Genomic DNA, 21,248 nt, shown 5'->3' on the forward strand with positions numbered 1-21,248 from the left:
CATTTTAATTAACTGCTCATATTGCTGAGTAAAAAAAATTAATTTTTAAATGACAAATTAATAACCGGTTGTTAATAAAATAATAATTATTGGCACAAACAATAAATATGAATAAATAATAATGATGAACGGGTCAGAAATGAAGAAAAAGTATAATGAGAATAATAAAAAAATCAATAAACACTAAAAATATATTTATGAGATTATATTATACATCACTAATATATATTTTAAGTCATAATAATAACATATTAATTAATAAAAATAATATAAAAGTGTATGAATAAAATAGTTTGAATCTATTCAAATTATCATCGTTAATTATTAGATAAATTAAGCATCAAATAGGAAAATAAATTATTCACTGGTCGTAATTAATTTTCAATAAACAGTAACGTGATAATTATTAAAAGTAAATAACAAAATAATAGTTAAATATTAAATTTATTCGTGTAACTCAATAATGGTCCCTTTCTTGCTGGCTAAATATTCACAGGGACTTTTTTATAGGAGGGGCACTTGCACTGGCTGGTTTTACCACGTAGGTATGATGGAGTAGGGTCGCGTATTATAAGGGAAGATCGTAAGTATTATTGTAATTATACACTTGGGTTTATTTCCGGTGTAACTTACCCCTCGAGAATTAGTATGAAAGAGATATAAAAGCCAAGTGAAATGGTCAGGGACTTATAACTGATAAAGTATGAAAAAGATAACGAAAATTTTAAATATTTATAATTGTAAGAAGCATTAAATCAAGTTGGAGCCGGAACTCACGTTTATACGTTTCCTCACCCATTATTATTACTGACTATTTTTTGTTAATGAACTATTTTTTTATTTCATGTTTAAGAGAACTTGGGGCGAGATACGACTATTTTTAAGAAAATATTTTTTTTTTGTTTGAATTTTTAGCTGGGGCAAATTGAACACCATGCAAAAAAAAAATTGTTGCCTGAGTTAATTAATTCAAGAAATTTTTTTTGAAAATCTTAATTTTTTGAGATAAAGTAGAAATCTTTTCTGACCAAGACGAATTTTTTCAATGTGAGATTTTAAATATTTTTTGATTTAGTGGAAATTTGAACAAAACAAGACTCTGGTCTGCGATTCCGCGCGTTTTCATCCCCCGACAAAAGATCCTATGAGCAAAATTTCTCTTTTTTATTTAAATGGTTTATTTGTACGGTTCACAACTAATTTGGGCGCTTGTTTTTCAGGAAAATTGTGGAAATTTATAAATAAAAAATAACTACCTATTTAGAGTGCTAGTTTTTCAGAAAAATTGTGAAAATTATATCGAAAGATATTTTGTCGGGAATATTATGTCCGGAGATATTTTGTCGGGGGATGAAAACGCGCATTACCAAGGTCTGCACAGAAAAAGAGAATTTATTGGCGCAAAAAATTTTTACTTGCCCTAAGAAATTTTCTACATTCTAAATTGAAAATAAAAATTTCTCAGGTCGATAAATTTTTCCTACTAAGAAAATTTCGTCTTCAATTCATAATGCGAAATATTTCTTGCGTCAAGAAATCCTTTTTTTGTGTACTAAAAAAAATCGTAATTATTTTGTTCACTAGTTTATTTTATTCAAGTGTTGTTTTAAATTTCCTTGATTCAAAACATATCCCAAGGTGGCCAAAAAGTCTCACCCTTCCCTAATCATTGCGAATAGAAATTTTTGAATAAAATTGCTAATTAAAATAAATAAATTTTTTTATAAATTTATGGTCAATGAATAATTTTATTTTTTTAATTTAATTGTAAAAAAAAACATAAAAAAATAATCAGCAAATTTATAAGGTTACTCGAGGTTTAATTAATTAAAACTTGTAATTTTATTTCACTGTAAACTCATAAGTTTATATATTTTATATAAAAAACGGGTGGAAAAGAAAGTTTACGATTTAAAATTACCACAAAGGGAGGATTGAAAAAAAATTTAATTAATAGATTGGAGAAAGAAAAATAAGTAAATTTAAAAGCAACAAAAACTTATTGAGGAGTACTTAATATAAATGAAAAAAAAAAAAAAAAAAAAAAAAATTAGAATGTTACGAAAAAGTGTTGCGTGACTAAACTAATTTTACCCCTTCGTCCAAGTTTCCTTTACCACACACTTGTCATCATCATTTCAACCACTTTGTCTCAACATTTTTATTCCAACCACTTGTATACTCCCCTAAACCCTAAAGTAGTCCCTTCCTATTCCACTTAGTTCACAATTCTCAAATTAGTAGAGAATTCTCTAATAATATTTCCGAAATAAAACTCATTTGTCTCGATCGTGACACACGCAACGAGTGACAACCTTTTTTTTATATACCAATGCACATTAAATTATTTTTTTTTATTGCCACTGATTCTGCTCATCCGTGTTATTGTCTAATAACGTGAATTGTTATTACAAAAGTAACATATTGATTCAAATTTTGTATTTTTATACTCGAGTTATTTACTTAATTAAAAGTAGGTACTATATTTAAATATGCTGACATTGTGACATTAACATTAAAATTTATTTATATTATTAAATTTTAAATTCTGCTATAAAGGTTGGCTAGATAACACCGGAAACAATTTAATTACAATGACAAAGTTTATCTGTCGTTTGCTGAAAATGTCAAATTATTTAGTTTCATTCTAGTGGACTTCACTTTATATTCTTTTTCGCTCGTTCGATATTTCAGTATTCGGTTACTCACTTTTATCAATAGACAGAGTAAGAGTAAATTTGAATTTCAAAATAAATACACTGTAAAAAATCAGGAGTGAATTCGGATTTTATTTCCCCATTTACTCAGATTCAGAATTTTTATTTTAAAATAAACTTCTCTTCGGAGTCAATTTTACTCCAAAGGGATTAAATAAATAAATTGTCCATGGAAGTATACTTCGTAACTATTAGACTAATCCTACTCGTATTTAAATTCGACCAAGGTATTTGATCAGAAATTAAATGCAACTTAAAACCTATTACGGCTAAAATTTCCATGTGTGTTACGAGAACTACAAATTTTAATTTCACCGCCACGTAATTTAAAAGACATAATTAACTAAAATCGCGGAGTAAAAACACAGGCTTTTAGTGAGTTACTACACAGTTAGAAATTTTGTGTTAAATTCAACACAAATCGTGTGTTGTAAACGGTCTACACACATTTTTGTGTTAATTCAACACATTGCGTTTTTGTTGATCTTTAACACAAATTTTGTGTTAAATAAAATTGAACACATAAAATCTGTTTTTTTGACAGAAAATTTGTGTACATTTAACAGAACATTTGTGTAAATTTAACACATTTTTCGTGTTAAAATCAACTAATAAACATAAGCACATAACCTAAACAACTCAAGTATACTGATCTACCCGTAGTAGAACTTATGTCGATTTAGCGAACAATTGAACCGGGTAAAAAGATATGAAAGTTATCTAAATTCAATTGTAAATAAATTATAATCCAAATTTCCCTTCAGACAATACTGCTACAATGCTTTCCCTGATTAAACAACTGAATTCGATCGAATTAAACAGAATTAAATTTTTAATTCTATTTAATTCAGATAAATTCTGTTAATTCGGTACCTAACTTAAAAATGAATTCTGTCTAATTCGACAGGAAAACCAGAATTTGTCCAAATTAAAACGAATTTAAATAATTCTATTCGGTTTAATTCTGATTAATTCGAAAATAATTCTCCAATTTCTGGTTCTGAATTTGAATTGAACTGAATTAAAACGAATTTGAAATTTTTAAATCGGTTTTATTCTGTTTAAATCAAATTCAAATTTTCAATTCAGTTGAATTCTAATTTACAGAATTTGACAGAATATAACAGAATTAAAGTTTTTAATTCGGTCGAATTCAGTTGTTTAATCAGGGTTGCTTGGTTATAGTAATGAAGAATCGCGCGGAAACGTTTAGTCAAACAACACAAATTTTGTGTCAATTTTCGAATAACACAAGAAATATGTTACATTCCAGATTTTCTATTCATTTAACATAAAAAATCTGTTAAAGTAAAATAACACAAACGATTTGTGTTGAATTAACACATTTCTGTGTTACAAATCAACACAAAAAATTTAACCAAATAATTTTTTAACACAAATACACAAAATTCCTAACTGTGTAAAAAATTATCTCAGCCGCCCATATAAAAAAATACGACTGTAAAATTATTTAAAAAATCCCTCCATAAATAATGTGATGTTTCAAATATTTAGATTAGAAAAATTTTAATAATTATGACTCACAGATTTCAAAAATTTTTTTTAGTGTTGCATAGTTTGTTTCCAACCAGAAATTTGTTCTTGGTCTTGATCTTGACATTTCATCTCAATATTAGGTAACAAATTTTGAATATATATAAGAAAGTTGGTTGACAAAAATACTTAAACAAGGATACAGGCCATAGATCTTTTATTTGCGTGTACTGTCTTACCATTATTTTCAATTCGAGCAAATTAACGCTACTATTCTCGGCGTCTCCGTAAAGGACAATAAATAAGGGAAAAGCGAGTAGTAAATATAAATCAGGAGTGATTGGATGTAAGTGGGGAGCGTTATGTGTCCCCAGTGCCCCGTGTGCGGAGTCGATCCGTGGGTATTTCTATGCCCCCGAGTAGTATCTAATACTAGACAGTATAGAATAATACTAGAGTTGGTTGCCTTCGCTTAGTGATCGCTGTTGTTATGCTGCACGCTATACTCTTTCCCCTCAAAGTCTTTTACTCCGTCAATTCTATTATACTTCTATATATACACTCTGCCTATCTATCGACTGCCGAGTAGAGAACCCACTCAGCGGTCAGACAACTGAATTTTATTTAACATTTATCACTACTGCCATGTAAATTGCACTGTTATTTTATCTATTTATCATTTCAATTCTTACATTAGTTATGTAATAAATCTACTCGATAGTCGTACATTTTTAATTTTTATTTTTACTTTAAATTAGAAATTTATTTATTTCATTATTTTTAAAGACCTCGGAGATCAATACTGTGTAATAATTTTTTTTTACCCATATGGTGTATTGTAATCATTCAAACTAAAACACCTGTACAAGGGGTTTATACGAATGCTTTAGTAAGATATCGATTATGCAATCTTGCAACCACATATTCTCGTCATTTCCCAATGACACCCTCTTTTCAAACGCATGTGAAAACAAGAATATATATATATTTATACATATACATATTATTTTGGCATACTTAGGTATACCTACATATATATTATACTGACATTAATATAATTTTTTGTAGCTTATGATCGTGTATTAATATTAATATTATTGTTGTTTTTTTTTTTTACTGCATTACATATCGTCGTTCTGAGTAGAAAACTCCGAAACTCCATTTTTGTAAATTATACAGAAAAGCACACGGTAAAAAAAATCATTTTTTCAGCTCAAACAAAAAAAATTTTTAGTATGCGGAATATTCAAATATTTTCGATTGATATGTAATTTTTTTTACTAGTGTCCATGGAAAAAATATTTTTTATCTTGATTTTCTAAGTATCGGTTTCCTTTTAAATTTATTTTTTGGAGTCAGGCGGTTTTGTGCGAATTTAATAACTTAAAAATTTGAAAAAAAATGGAAATCAAGCTGAAAATGCAAAAATTTTTAAAATATTAAGAAGCGAGAAATGACTGGGTTCTTAAGGGGTTAGGGGTAGTCAGAATTTTCAAAAAATCGATTTTTTTTTTTTTGCATTTTCTTAAAGTATAATATTTTAAAAATATTGTGTGAAAATTTGAAGTGAATCCGACAAATTCTTTTCGAGTTATTTAACAATGACCAAAGGACGCTCGGGTGCTACGTGGCATTCGAGAGCAGGTAGCTAGAAACAGCTGCAAGCAACCGACCTTTCGGGTTTCATTGTCATGAATATCTCCCCATTTTAATGTATTTATTATTATATATATATATATATATATATATATATATATATATATATATATATATATATATAGGATATATAAATATATATATCCTTCTATATATATATATATCCTTCTACATATATTCACAATTTGTAGGTAGTACAAGAACTGAAAAATAATTTTTGGTTGCCAGTATACCTGTAGTCGTTGCACTGATCAGTCGATAGTTTTGTGATAAATTATTTCTCAAGTGAATTAAATTATTAACCATGGGACGTGATTCTAGAAAGGTTTCAAGAGAACTTCGGAGTTCTGAAAAAATTAATAAGTCGCGTTCAGTCAAAAGAAAGAATGTTTTTAATCCGAAAACAGCCGAACGTGATGAAAGTATTCAGAGTACATCTTCTAAAAAATTAAAACAAAACACTGAAGATGATGTACCTGAAGACAGCAGTACTGAATTTCGAATAATAAATTTTATTCAGGTATTCACTGCAATTTCTGCTCTTATAAAATGTAAAAAATGTGATGGAAATGTAGTGTTTCAAACAGCAAGTACACGTGGGCTGGGATTCAAAATTGTAGTTGCATGTAATAACTGTGGAAATGAATATATTCCTTCCTGTTGAAAATATGAAATCTGCTATAATGGCAACCTTTTATCACTACGGCTCGAGTGATGAAAAACCGAATCATGATATGTGTCCAAAAGGCGAAGAATCTTGGTGCTCTTACCAGCGCGCTGAAGCAAGAGGAGAGCTTGATACCTTTTCTCACGATTATTCTCCTTTACCTTCTGATGTTTTAAAAGCTATCAAGCCTATATACGAAGATCTTAGTAATGAAAATTTACTTTCAAGATGTGTAGGTGGATTCAATCAGAATAATAATGAAAGCTTTAACCAACTAGTATGGAAAATATGCCCAAAAACGGTAAATACTAGTTTTACTATCGTACAAATAGCTGCATACGTTGCTATGTGTATATTTAATGAGGGTATAAATTCATTATTAGTCTTGATGAATACACTAGGACTTAATTGTGGGCCTAATTCTCATCGGTATGCAGAAAGAATGGATGCTGCACGTATCAAAGTAGCAGATAAGCGCGCTAATGATAACACCCGAGAAGGTCGATTGCAACGTAGGCACCAGCAAATCGATATTTTGGAAGCTGCTATGTCGGCTGAAGAGCTATTATATGGTCCAGGAATAGATGACTCAGTGTAAGTTATTAAATAATTCTTATAATTCGACATAAATCCATAGCAAAACTTTAAATGCGTTTTTCTCAAAACTATGTTTTCTGAACTGGTGATCACTGTAACTTAAAAACTGCTCGGTAGATTTCAATAAAATTTTTTGTACTTTTGAAATACATTAAAAACTCGTGCCTGATCGAAGGATTTTTTTTTTTTTCAAAAATTTCGATTTTTTTTTAACAATAAACTGTCGGTTTTTTTCTCGAAAATTTGAAAAAAATTTCCTGAGGCCGCCATTTTGTTAATTTCGAAAAAAAAAAAAAAAGCTTCGATCAGGCACAAGATTATCTATTAATAAAACTAATTTTTCTTGTCCGATTGATTTTAGATGAATCTCCAAGGACTTATGATGATCACCGCAAAGGACTTCGGGAGGAACGGGCTCTACAAAAACAGCGATAACTTTTTGAATTATTAATTTTTTTTTTTGAAATTTTCGTGAAGTCAAATCGAAACGTGTTCTAATAAAGCTATGTTTTTATTTTTGTCAAATAAAGTAATTAACTACAAAAAAAAAATTATTGAAAATCATCATTTTTTCATACCCCTGAGTACCCCTAACCCCTTAAGCAAGTAATGAATTTTCGTAAATTTTGATTACTGATATAAATTTTTAGTTTTTTTTTTTACAAATTCATAATCACTTTTTTTTAATTATTTTAAAAAAATTTTTTTAAAGCGCGACTGGTGTCGAAATAAATTCAATATTTTATAATCAATTTTGCTTGTTTTAATTACCGTACAATTTTAGTTCATTTATATCAAACGAATCTGAGTATTCCCATACAAAAAAAAAGAATCAGCCCATTACTGGGTCATGAATGGCTGCCAATTTTCAAGCATCGGCTAAATATCGGATGATAACGGTATGCCAAGCATTGGCCAATCGTGGCAATCAATCATCGGCCAAAGCTTGGTATCAAGAGCACTCGATCAAACCATTGGTCAACGAACGGCGGTTAATTGTGCGCCGTTTTTATAAGCAAAAAGACGGCTGCCAATGATCCACCAAACACGGGCCAGTATAGTTAGCCATTTATTAGCCAATCATTGCAAACCAGGCATCGGCCGATCTATGGGAAAATTTCTAAGCTCGGCGACTTTGTATCGGTCCAATATTTAAAAAAAAATAATTTTTCATTCAAAATTTTTGGTGTCCCGTTTTACCCCTACTCCAGTTCAGTCTAAAAGTCGTAATAAACTAAAAATTGAAAATAAATTTCTTTCACAAAATTTTCTACCTGACCGTTATACCCCACCTACCCCTAAATTAAATAAATAATTGAATTAATAAAAAAATATTTGAAAATATTTTTCCACCAACAATAGAAATAAAAATAATGATGTTATTTTTTTAAAAATTATTTATATATCTAATATATTTGGCTGTCGATATTCAATGATTGTAAAATTGCGACAATAATTTCATCGAGTAAATGCATGAATAATTAATAGTGAATTTATAAATATTAAATGTGATAGCTGCATTAATTTTTATGAATAATTATAATAATATTGATAACAATAATAATAACAGTTCAGCCAGTCTTGTGCAGACGACATATTTCTATATTTATATCCCGTATAAGCCAATAAAGTTTTATGAAGTCGCACATATATATGTATGAGTAAATAAAATATTAGCAGTAGTGATAATATGTATGATTCATGGAACAATTAATTTATAATATGTAAATTAAATGTTGAAGTTTAAAACAGATATGAATTAATCATGGATTTGTGAAATATGTAGGCATAATATAAATATCTAAAAAAAGATAACTTTTACTCTCAATTCGATTTCCGATATTTTTCTATAACACTGTGTTTATCTTATTAATAAATTCTGGAAGCGAATTTAGTGTAACAGGTATCAGTTTGCAATAATGATGAAAGATGAGGGAGAAAGAAGAGACGATTAAGTCACAGATCGTGTCTTATTGAGTGAGTGCACACGGAATAGCTGCGTAATCTCATCTTGCGACTCGACGAGCTACCGACGGTTTTTATCCCATTACGACGCATGAATAAACTAAAGACTTTGTGGTTTAAACCACAACACTGGGGGAGGACCAACTGCTAAATCCATCACTATAGATACCTGCTATCGTCATTTTTAATTTTCATATTTATGCTTTTTCTTATGATATTTTTTGTTCATTTGAATTTTTAGTGATGATATTTTTATAAGTTGCGGTTTCGTTCATTTTCACTGGAAAAAAGGGAAAATTGATATTTTTTAAGTTTCCCGCCTCGGATTTGTAAAAAAATGATCGCGATCATCAAATATAAATATTTTAATTAATTTTATAGGTCGCGAAATTAATGATTTTTTTATTGAAAGTTTATAGAAAAATTTTTGTGATAATTCGAAATTTTTTTTTAAAAGTCCCTGGAAAAAATGAAATTTTTATGATACTGAAGTTAGCCGACGTCTAATAATTTTTTGATTATTTTCAAAACGATAAATTCTGAAAAAAAAAAATATTTTAAAAAATTGCACTTGTAGTATTTTTAGTTTTCTTCATGTGCATATTTTTAGTTTTTTTTTTTTTGTAATTGATCTGTTGAAAAAAAAAATTCAAAAATTGTTAATTGTCTGCTAACTTCAGGATCATAAATTTTTACTTTTGCACTGTAAAAAATTGGGAGTGATTTGAATTTCATTTAAATTCCCATTCTCTCCGAACCGGAGTTTTAATTCTAAAATAAACTTTCCTTCGGAGTAAATTTAACTCCGAGATCGAATAAATAAACAGTCATTCGCTTTGCATTCACTCCAAATTTAATCCGGGTTCACTCCGCTATTTTTTTTGTGTGATAGTCTGGAAATTTTTTTATCAATCTGCAGTGAAATAGAATATTTTCAAAATTTGATCTCAACTTTTTGATTTTTTGTATCCGAAAACAATTGATGACGTGCTACTGCATAAATACAAATTTTTTATTAATAATAATTTTTCTTAATATCTTTAATTACGTCATAATTTGATTAAAATTTTTTCTAACAAAAAATAAAAAATTTATCGTTGAAAATTCAGATGAATGTAAATACACATAAATAATAAATTTTTTAAATTATATTCCACTTAATGAAGGTGAGTCTGCAAACTTTTAAATATAGAACAAAAACGCGGTTAAATACCTACAGTAGTAGTTAACTTGATTTACGACTGTCCTAATTCTCATAAACAGTTTTAATAAATAAATACAAGTTTGAACGACATCAATATTAACCACCGATCTAATTATTTTTTCATACAAAAAGAAAAACTTTGATTTCAAATAAAACTACTCAGAAGAAGCCGAAAAATTTTTGCTTTAAATTCTTCTAATTGCGTATTGACAATAAGTTAATTAACCATCAACTAATTGACCAAACAATAACATGCACACTGATGTTTCTAATGAAGTTGTGTGGAAAAAAAAATTTGATCTCCTGTCATAAACAGGAAATAAAATTTAGCGTAGTTTAAAACTTTATCTTCTGATACCGACGGAATATTGTCTTTTAACTTCCACAGTTCATATTGTAGTGTAGTTGTTTTTAACTGACGATAAAAATAATTCAATTGTCTTCAATTATGAACTTCCATACTACTTGTTTTTTATTTTCTTCTATATATAACAAACTTCACAACCTATTATATATATTTTTATACTTCAACTTTTTAAAATCAATGCGAAAAATATCAATAAAATTACTAATTTATTTCCGACAACCCTAAAAAAAAAAAAAATCTGTCAACCAGACTGCGGTTATTTAAAAATACCCGGATATTATTAATAAACAAAATTTTGCCGGACAAAATATGAGAATTTATCAATCAAATGCACTAATTCCGGAAGTCGTACAGTGTAAAAAAAAACTGGGGTAAATCCAGGTGGTGTAGGTGTTAAAATTTTCAGTGTTACCGCCGCCAGTGTAAATATTCTTTAACAGTGTTAAAAAAATTTCCTGGTGTTAAAATATTTTTCTGTGCTGAAAATATTTAACTTTGTGAATATTTTTACTTACTCGATCACTACAGTCAGTTATTTTTTTAAATAAATTACGTATAACATAAATAATTATTTAAATAAGTCCATAGCAAAGTTCAAATTTCCTCCAGATAATATTCATTAAATTTTTATATTTTTTTGTATGCAATACATTTTTTTCTGATTTCTATACATGAAATTTTTTTTTACACCGATTTAACACCGCCAAATTACACCGCCTACACTGGTGTCATTTTATTTTAACAACGCGCGGTGTTGAATTGAGTCCATTTTTAATACCGCTTTTTTTACAGTGTACACTGTAAAATAATTTTGGTGTAAACACGGTCAGTTTGACTAGTTGACGGTGTAAAATATCAAGCGGTGTTATGACCTCACATTTTAAATGCCTAGTGTTAAAGTATTCAAGAGTTTCAAGTAAAGAACTCATACATTTACACCATTGGTGGTGTGACCGTTCTAATACACCGTCAAAAATTTAATACCGTGCGTCCTGTAACTTTTACACCAGCGTTGAAAATTTTAACACCAAATTTCCACCAGACCGTGGACTCAAAATTTTTTACAGTGTAATATTTGTGGCCTAATGGGTTACATTTAAAATAAGGATATTTTAATAACATTTTAAATCTTACCCCAGGATTTGGCATACATCGTCTCGGCGGCGGTGGAGGCGGCATATTATCTGGCCCCGAGCGATAAGACGGCGGCGAATATCTTCCAGATGGAAAACACCCAGGCGCGGAAATGGGTGTCCCATGAAGACCCTTACTTCCCATCATCTTGTCAGGTGAGTACATCATTTTCACAACTATCACTTGTCAACACTTGTCTCTTAAAACAATATTATATATTATACGTGTTATTAAATCTTAACAAATCACCGTTGGAATGTTCCAACTACAAATCATTCAACGCATACTCGTCTTTCACTTTTACTTTTTTGTTTATGTTTTATTTAATCCTGTGTTAAAAAAAAATCACAGTAACTTGTCATGAATATATATATACATATATATTCTTATTACACATACATATATAAATATATGTATTTTTTTATCAACACAAACTCAAAATTATGTCATTATTAAGCTGGTTAACCCAGCTACGAAAATTTATCTTCATTTTCATTTGATCGTTAACGCATGTGTTTATAATTAATAAATACATTATTGCTATTAATTACACATTTCATTGAAATTTTTTTTTTTTTTTTTTTACACTTAAACAGTTTAATTAATTCACTAATTTATTATTACACTTAATCATTTTTTTTATCCACAAAATTAACACCGTCTATTTAAAATATTTATACCAATAATAATATTAATAAAATAAAATAAAGTATTAACAACAATAATAATAATAAAAATAATAATAATAAAACAAATTAATCCAGGAAAAAATTTATCACAATTGAAAGATAAAAGATTCGTTGAATATTTCTGATCGACTGTTTAGCGGGAGTACGCGACATGTTCTGCGGATAAACCGGCTTCCACCACGCTTCTATCATCCAGCGGGGGGTTGGACACTCTGGGGGTTTGGTGCTTTCGATATAGACTACAACCGCCGTGTTTTAGCCCCATCAAGTTCCACTGGCAGTTGAATTGCGCGCACTCGCGAGGCCACCAGAGAGTGGCGGATACCGTCTATCACATCCCCCGCTATTTTATCTCGGTGTAAGTGGATCTGGTGTGTTGGTGTGTCCTCGCGGATTTAAGGAACTAACGCGCTTGCTCAGTGACGTCGGTAGAGACGTCAAGTCCCGAGTGTCTGACAGAGACAGCGATACTGCTACCGCGTACCGAGGGATTCTACAGGGTGTGTACATGCACAAGTGTGCTATCTCGCCGAGAGATAGAGGACAGACTGACGAGCACGAAGCTCGGGGGTGAGAGTGAGAGAGACGTCGGTATTGAGGGTGAAATGTGTACAGTGTGTTGTAGTGAGCAGAGTATAGGAGCAGTGGGGGATGAAATGTGAGCACAAAGGGGTGAAAGCACATCGCACTGGGGCGGAGCTTTGTATTATTTTACGCCTGCGCCCTTGTTTCCAATATCGGCCATCTTGGAACCCTCCCGCAATAACACACTATAACACACTTTTCTACATAGCTTTTCCGCCACTCTTGCTTTACTTGCAACACCACTTGCTATCTGTGTGCCCAACTTTTGCGTATATGCTTCTCGACCGCTACCCGCAACCACTGTCCGCTTGTTTTTATTCCTTCTCATCCTTTACATCCTCTTCGTTTTAGATTCTCAAACCGACGCACTTTTTAAAACTTTTAAACATTTTTTTTTGTTTTTACCTCTTCTTTTTATTTATTAACACACGCAAATTACGTAAACAAATATTTTTAAAAATTTTTAAGGTAAAATAATTTTTTTCGGTTGAAAATAAGAAAAAACAAAAACAAGAAATAGAAACGTGACAGGCAGAGATTTGTGTGACCGAATTCTCAGTGAATTATTAATTCGCTGAGGTACCCTTCTTTCCGGCTTTTTCCTTCTTTCGTATTTTTTATTTTTCTTTTTATACTTAGTTTTTTTTTATTTTTTGTTCGCTATCTCGAGTAAGTCGATGTGTGATTTTTTTCTGGACAAGGGTAGCCACAAATGTAATCGATCGACGACACGTTACTTTATTTATTTATTTATGTATATATTTTTTTTAAAAAGTAAATTATTCAGTATTTAGGTATTAAATTTAAAAAAAATAATTCTTGAAGGTCATGCGGGACAGTATTATATGGAGGTTATACAGCAAAGTGTAGAGAAAAAGGTATAAAGAGGAGGTGAAGAGAAGAAGGGTACAGTGGTTGGCTCGTTTTCCGAGGGATGTTGGCCGGAAGGTTCCCGCGAGGCCCGTGTTATCGCCTCGGCAGGATGACCAGCAACCCGCGTTATCAAATATTAAACCTACTTGCACCGGGCCGTCTCTATCCTCCTAACTATATCTCCAAGTCTCTTCCACATTTATATCCCCCCGGTACCCCGTTGGCCTTTGGACGTGCCTAGTTTATGTGCTCTTGCAATGTAATACTGGACTTTGCTGAGACTCCGCCATTGTGTTTTCCCAAATTAATAAAACTTAAAATATAAAATATTATTTATTTTTAAACAGAACAACTACACAGGTAGAAAGTAATCAATGGAATTAGCTTGCATTAAGCTAATTTTATCAGTTTTAGCCTAAAATTAGCTAACAAACTATGGTTAACACAAGGTTAGTTGGTAACGCTTTGGATCGCTAACATAAAGCTTGCAGTTTTAGCTTGCATAAACAGTGACAATTCAGCTTACTATAAGATTAAAAATATATCTTATTCTTAGCTAGAATAGATTTGGTAATTTAAGTTTGAAAACATGGTTACAGAGAAAAATTTTTTATTAATTTTTTTTTCTGTACACAAACATCAGATATTGGGCATTAAATGTATAGTGTTATATATATGTTAGAAATATAAAACAGTAAATGTTCTTTTATGGTTGTCATTCATCGTTTTAACAGTAATTTATAACGTAATCAGTTTTATGCTTGTAATGTAACGACGTTCTAAAAAATTCAAATTTTTTTATTGTGAGCATTAAAAACTTGTGATTCAATAATTTAAAAAATTGAAACTGCAAAACAGAATTCAACTGAATTGAGAATTTGAATTTGAATTGAACAGAATAAAACCGATTTAAAAATTTCAAATTCGTTTTAATTCAGAACAAGAAATTGGAAATTATTTTCGGATTAATCAGAATTAAACCGAATAGAATTATTTAAATTCGTTTTAATTTGGACAAATTCTGGTTTTCCTGCCGAATTTGACAGAATCCATTTTTAAGTTAGGTACCGATTTAACAGAATTTATCTGAATTAAATAGAATTGAAAATTTAATTCTGTTTAATTCGATCGAATTCAGTTGTTTAATCAGGGTTATCACTTATAAACAATAACACAAACTCCTAACTAATCTCAAACTTCAGTTTTCAATACGCTTGGAGTAATGTTAGCAGATAAGGTAGTTTTAAGTTTAGAATCCAAGCTTAGAACGAATCTTATCATACGCGTGGAAAAAAAGCTAACAGAAATGTATATTTGAAAGTTAGTTACACTCTAAAGACTTGTCATAGAATTCATTCTAATAACAACCTAGAATAAAGCATACAAAACAAGCCTTATTTTGACGACTTTGAAGTTTCAAACTTGTCCGACTAAGACAATTTTCTACCTAGGATAAAATAAAAAATAACTATTTTACTTTGTAATTTAAACATATATTTATCTTAATAAATAGCACAGACGCAAATTCATTTTTTGTATTAAAAAAAAAAATTTTAAATTAAATGAAAAAAGAAAAAAAATAAAGAGACGGAAATGAAAATGATAATGACATACTCCTCAATCAAGTAAATGAGTATAATCAAAAATACTGGTGGAAAAAATACTGTAGGATATAATATATACTCCCGTGGATTTAAATGAATAAGGGATTGTATGTGAGAGAGGGTAGAAAACTTGCCGGTTGGAAAAAAAAGAAAAACATGTGGGGAAGTTTATAGAATGCAAGTGAGAAAGAGTAAAAAATAGGGAGAGAGAAAGAGTGAGTAAATGAGCGAGATAGATAAAGGGGTGCAAAAACCCACCTGGCTTCAGTCGCGACGATCAACCCCCGTAGGTTGACATCCCTCTCTGGTTGCCGCGTGTGACGTAAACACGTGATACTTATTTCCGGGAAAATTAACTATACAGCCTTGTCTCTAATTAGAATTTTGTTTATGTCATATTGTCGTCTGCACAACTCAGCTATACTTTGTAATTCTTTATTAAATGCTTTTTTGTGTAACTCTTTTTCTATACCAGTTGACAATTAATAATCCATGCTAATAAGAAACATATATATTCTTAAATATAATGTCTAGCTTGCAAGTATTCAATTATTAACAGCTCTAGTAAAGAATATTCATTTAGTTCGCGGCTATTAATTAAAATTTCATTGTAAATAATTAATTATACTATTGAGTAAAATAATAAAAATATTTTTTTCGCATCACTTGCATGCTGTAAAAAATTTGCATAGTGAACGCGGATTAAATTCGGAGTGAATGCTAAGTAATTTTTTTCTGAAACTCCGGTTCTCGGCAGAGTGAATTCGAATTTGAATGAAATCCAAATTCACTCCCGATTGTTTACACTCTCTAAACATGAATAAGTGAAATAAGTGAATATTCACAAATTCTGAGTGCCTACCGAACCACTTTTTGAAATTAGTGGTTCGGTTTGTACTTGGAATTAGTGAATATTCACTTATTTTCACTAATTCATGTTTAGAGAGCAGTGCAATCAATTTTTATCCGATTGATTTTTTATAAATCAATAAATTGAAAGGAAAAAATTTTTTCCTAATTGATTTTTCTACTAATTAGAAGCGGCACATTTGAAAAACTACTTTGGTTTTAAAAAAACATATGAAAGCGAAAAGGTTAATTGTTAAATAAAAGAAAAATAAATAAGTTGTCAAAGAATTTAAGGATTTGTCAAATAATCTGCAGACTCTTAAATCTGCTAGAGCGTAGCAATGTGCCAGCACCCCAGTTTGACCACCCTGTCGTTGAATTTTTAACGCAACGTCACTCATTGTAACTGGTGATACGAGGGGCGAGCGTCTGTCACGTCGATTAGGTGAGACGACGGATCCTTCTCCTTTCCCTTTTCTCCTCCCTCAACCCTCAACCCTCTATATGATACTTTTATCTTTTACTCTTGCTTTATCTTATACTCCACAACCTAAATGAGATAAACATGTCAGGACGTAGCAGCATGTCTGCGAATTATATATTTGGCTCGACTATCACTTATACAAAGTGACTCTTTTATTGACATCTAAAGTATCTTTTCAAAAGTTTTATAATTACAGCTCAAAGTTTTTCATACTTCAATCTTTTTAATAATTTAATAAATATTATTGTTTTTCAATTTATGAAACACTTTTGAAGCATTCAACATTTTTGAGATATTTTATTTTTATATAAAATTTTTTTGTACGAAAATATATGTCTGCACAATATATTACAGTGAAATAACCCATTGTGAAACTGACAAAATATTTTACTGGAGTCAAATCTATGACATGATAAATTCGGACGAGTTATGGCAGTACGATATATTTGTTTTAATTTTTGAATTTTTGTTGCTATGACGTCAGATTGATTGAGTTCTACTATAGTGATATTTTGTACTTCAATAACAGCATGAAAATAATTTTTGAGAAATTACCGCATTTTAATTTTAATATTATCGTAATAAAAGATAAAAAAAATTCAGGCGAAATGAAATTGGATAATTTATCCTTATATTTAAGTAAAAATTGTGATTCGCCGTACACTTGGAAAGTTAAAAAGTATTGGAAAACACTTTGCGGGTCCAATTGTTGAGAAACAAGCCATGATACTGAAATTATTTTTGAAATAATAAAAGGCTGAACCTATCATTGTTACAAAATTTTTTTGAAAAAATTGGGTATTCCATTTAGCCCAGCCTTTGTGTAAATGAGTTCACGACATCTACATATAAAAACACAATTTTTGGCACTAGAAATTTGTGTTCGCCCCAAAAAATTTTTTCTCGCCCAAGAACATTTTTGTTTTTAATTCATAATGCAAAAAATTTCTTAGGGCATATAAAAATTTTCTAGGGGTGAGTAAAAATCTTTTTCATAGATTTTTTTCCAAAAGTATATCGCATGCCAAATGCCAAAAGGGCGTATAATATTTTTTTTTGGCGCCAATCGGTTTGTAAACATGTTCTAAACCTAAGAATGAAAAAAAAAATTTCCAAAGCCAAAAAGGCGAATATCTTCAAATGCGCCCTTTTGGCGTTAGTACGTTAAAAATTTTTTTTCTGTAGATCTTTATGTTTCGAGCGATTCTACACTGTTAAAAAAATTGTTTGATTTTCAAAACGCAATAAACACATACATTTGTGCTTGAAATTTCATTACTAATTTCATATAGCATTTAAAATATATGTTTTTGAATTTTCAAATGAACACTTTGGATTTTCAAATACTTCTTTATGAATTTTCAAATACAAGTTGTTTAATATTCAAATACTTTTTTTTAAATTTTCAAATATTTTCTTCTTAATTTTCAAATAGATGTATTTGAAAATTCAAACGCGTGTATTTCAAATTCTATACGATCGTTACAATGAAATTTCAAACACAATTGTATGTATTTATTGAGTTACATACAATGTTTTTAAAATTCAAAAAATTATTTTAACAGTGTATGATTATTGAATCCTTGATTACTGAACGCGCTGCACGTCACGCGCAGAAATTTCATATACAAACATTTGAATTTTCAAACAAATATTATAAAATTTCAAATGGAGTCATTAAAATTCAATATGTCTTAGGATTTTCAATACTTGGTTTGAAAATTTAAAAAACAAGTATAAATTTGAAGTACGTTTATTAAAATTCATATTTTGTATCTTAATTTTAAATACCAGCTTGAGTATTAAATTACGTATATTAAATTTGAAGCTTCTTTTGTTGAAAATACAATTCAAATATCTAGTTATGAAAATTCAATTCCTTTTGTATTGTAATTTTCAAATTATTTTTAACAGCGTAAAAAGAATGGCAAAAAAATTTTTTTTTATACGCCCTTTTGGCACGGAACCCTATCTAACTGCTGTAATACGCCCTTTTGGCATTTGGCACGCGATATATTTCGTTTTTTCACAATAAAAGAGTTCAAATTTCTTTTAAAAAAATTATATTACACCTGAGTTCGTAAAAATGGTAATTTGGAAAACCTTAATTATTTTTATTTCTAAAACAAATTAAACAATAATTATATATACATATAAATGTGTATGTGTAATACAATTACATGTGTGTAAATATTTCCCAAAGATCTTTTCCATCTCGTATAAATAACTAGAGGCAGAGTAATATGAAATGTGAGTTAATAGTATGTACATTAAACGCGCCTAGAGCAATAATGCTTGACTTGCTTCTGTTTTTACTTTCATCCACGGACCCCTTTCGGTAAGCATGTTCAATCAGTTGTCCCAACAGTTGTGTGTAGACGATCTATAATTTCCGTAAACGAACATCAGAGAGCCACATTTGCCCGTCTAATCACAGACTGTGCCGTCATAGCAACAAAGTTTCGAAATTTAAAAATCTTCTTTCTCCTTCATAAGTTTATTGCTCTTAGAATAAATTAATACCTCGCCTGTGATTTATAAATATAATATATATCATGTAATTAAGATCAAGAAGTCTAAATGAATTAAAATATTTAAAAGTATCATCAGCTAAGATGTCAATAATTTTTTTTGTCCACATTTTAAAAGATTAAAAAGAAATAACGACAGATTGAGGTTGGAGACCTCAACGTCGTCTGGATGTTACCATTATAATCTCAGACATTCATGCAAGATAATATTTAACAGAATCATTTTGATGGTTTTAATGCTTGATGACTTAAGTTTGAATTGGATATAAGAGATAGATGATGGGAAGTTATCTCTTTCTGTAGATTTATGTACAGGATCCAGCCAGTCGGTTGGACACGTTTAACTATATCTATAAGTTGACTACTGCAGCATTGCAAGATCAAAAATATAAAGGAGTAAATGGTGGAAACCCAAACTAGGTCAGACAGTCTCGGTTGGCTAAATTCATATACTACCAATCTCGAGCCAATCCGCCATTTGTTATTCAAACAGAGATAATATTATACTTTGCCTCTCTCACTTACTCCATTTGAATCCTTACTAAATTCCTTTATTGCACTTGTATTTGTGATCTGATACTTGTAATACCACTTTATCCAGTTAAATCGATTATAACTTTATCTCGATTATCGATTTTATAATTATTCATATTTAATAACTTTAATAAAACCAGACTTAATACTTTTTTATTACATTAATTATTAATTTTGAGTAATTTCATTTTTATACAGTTTTTTTATGTTGTCTTTAAATTAATTAGTAATGGAAAATTTTACATATGTGTAGATATTCCTGTTAAGGTTGCAAATATTAATTAGATAAACAAATTTTATTGAAAGCATTTTTCCAAAAGTTTACTTGCATTATAACCTGAAAAAATCGTTTCAAAGAATAGGTCACTCTGATGAATTTTCAAATTTGAGACTAGAATTTTGAGTTGAAAATTTTTGATCGCTTGAAACTGAAAATTTTAAAGTTAAATGTGAAATTTTTTGTTTATTTGGTTGTTAGAATGTACGCGCGAAAAAGAAAACACGAAATATTGCAGTTTCATTTAGAAATGCGGCATTTAAAATTGAAAAACTGGAAACATTTGAAAAAATTCTGTGAAAAGTACACGGAGAAATTATTCGAGTTTGAAATGCTATGGTGTCATAGTAAAGCTGGGCCATGTAGGCCATCTGCATGCAGAAATTGAAATGAAGACATGGAAAAATTATAATGATCATAGTCAAATTTCCAATAGTTACAGTATAATTTGTGATATAATCGTTATCAATTTTACTATGGCCAAAGTAATTTTCGCATTTGTTTGATTCAATTTTCATCAGGTGACCAACATGGTCCAGTTTTACTATGATGAATTCTTACAATTTAAAATTTATTTCTGACAAAAATTCAGCAAAAATCTGTAAATTTTTATTTAAAACTGTGATTTCGTAGTTTTTTATTCAAAATGCCACTACACTTAGAAAATTAAGTAATTGTGTTTATTATGCTAAATTTTTAATTCCAATCATCTAGAATGATTGGAACGTTTTTTAATCCAAAAATAGTCAGTGTTATAATTTTTTTTAATAGAATTAATAATTATTGGATGATAAATTCTGCAATAAATTTCGTAACAGTCACTATCAGGATGGTAACAATTACCATCAGGATGATAACAGTTACTATCAGGACGGTAATATTTACCATCAGGATGATAATATTTACTTCTGCAATAAATTTCGTAACAGTTACTATCAGGATAGTAACAATTATAATTTCTGATGGTAACTGTTACCATCTGGATTATAAATATAATTATTTAGAATAATAATAATAATTA

General features: G+C 29.6%; 2 protein-coding genes and 1 long non-coding RNA gene across 9 annotated transcripts in view; 2 read left to right on the forward strand and 1 right to left on the reverse strand.

Moving 5' to 3' along the window:
- Positions 1 to 12,390, reverse strand: part of LOC130670219 (inhibitory POU protein) — a 44,105-nt gene extending 31,715 nt beyond the window's left edge. For all 5 annotated transcript variants that reach the window (XM_057473513.1, XM_057473512.1, XM_057473509.1 and 2 more), the window contains exon 1: positions 11,802 to 12,390. In XM_057473513.1, the coding sequence (XP_057329496.1) occupies positions 11,802 to 11,969 (168 nt within the window). In that variant the 5' untranslated portion in view covers positions 11,970 to 12,390. The remainder of the gene's footprint in view (positions 1 to 11,801) is intronic.
- Positions 1 to 21,248, forward strand: part of LOC130670225 (uncharacterized) — a 94,508-nt gene that overhangs the window by 47,059 nt on the left and 26,201 nt on the right. For both annotated transcript variants that reach the window (XR_008990331.1, XR_008990330.1), the window contains exon 2: positions 11,807 to 11,956. This is a non-coding gene — a long non-coding RNA (uncharacterized LOC130670225). The remainder of the gene's footprint in view (positions 1 to 11,806; positions 11,957 to 21,248) is intronic.
- On the forward strand, positions 6,028 to 7,716 carry LOC130670222 (uncharacterized). Of its 2 annotated transcripts, XM_057473518.1 has the most exons (3): positions 6,030 to 6,835; positions 6,918 to 7,128; positions 7,493 to 7,716. In XM_057473518.1, exons 1-3 carry the CDS (start codon positions 6,814 to 6,816, stop codon positions 7,494 to 7,496), a joined length of 237 nt encoding a protein of 78 aa, XP_057329501.1. In that variant the 5' UTR covers positions 6,030 to 6,813; the 3' UTR covers positions 7,497 to 7,716. The 2 variants fall into 2 exon arrangements, with proteins under 2 accessions (XP_057329500.1, XP_057329501.1); XM_057473517.1 differs by having other exon boundaries at positions 6,028 to 7,128.

The sequence above is a fragment of the Microplitis mediator genome, chromosome 6 (assembly GCF_029852145.1).
Source record: "Microplitis mediator isolate UGA2020A chromosome 6, iyMicMedi2.1, whole genome shotgun sequence".
Taxonomy (NCBI): Eukaryota; Metazoa; Arthropoda; class Insecta; order Hymenoptera; family Braconidae; genus Microplitis; species Microplitis mediator.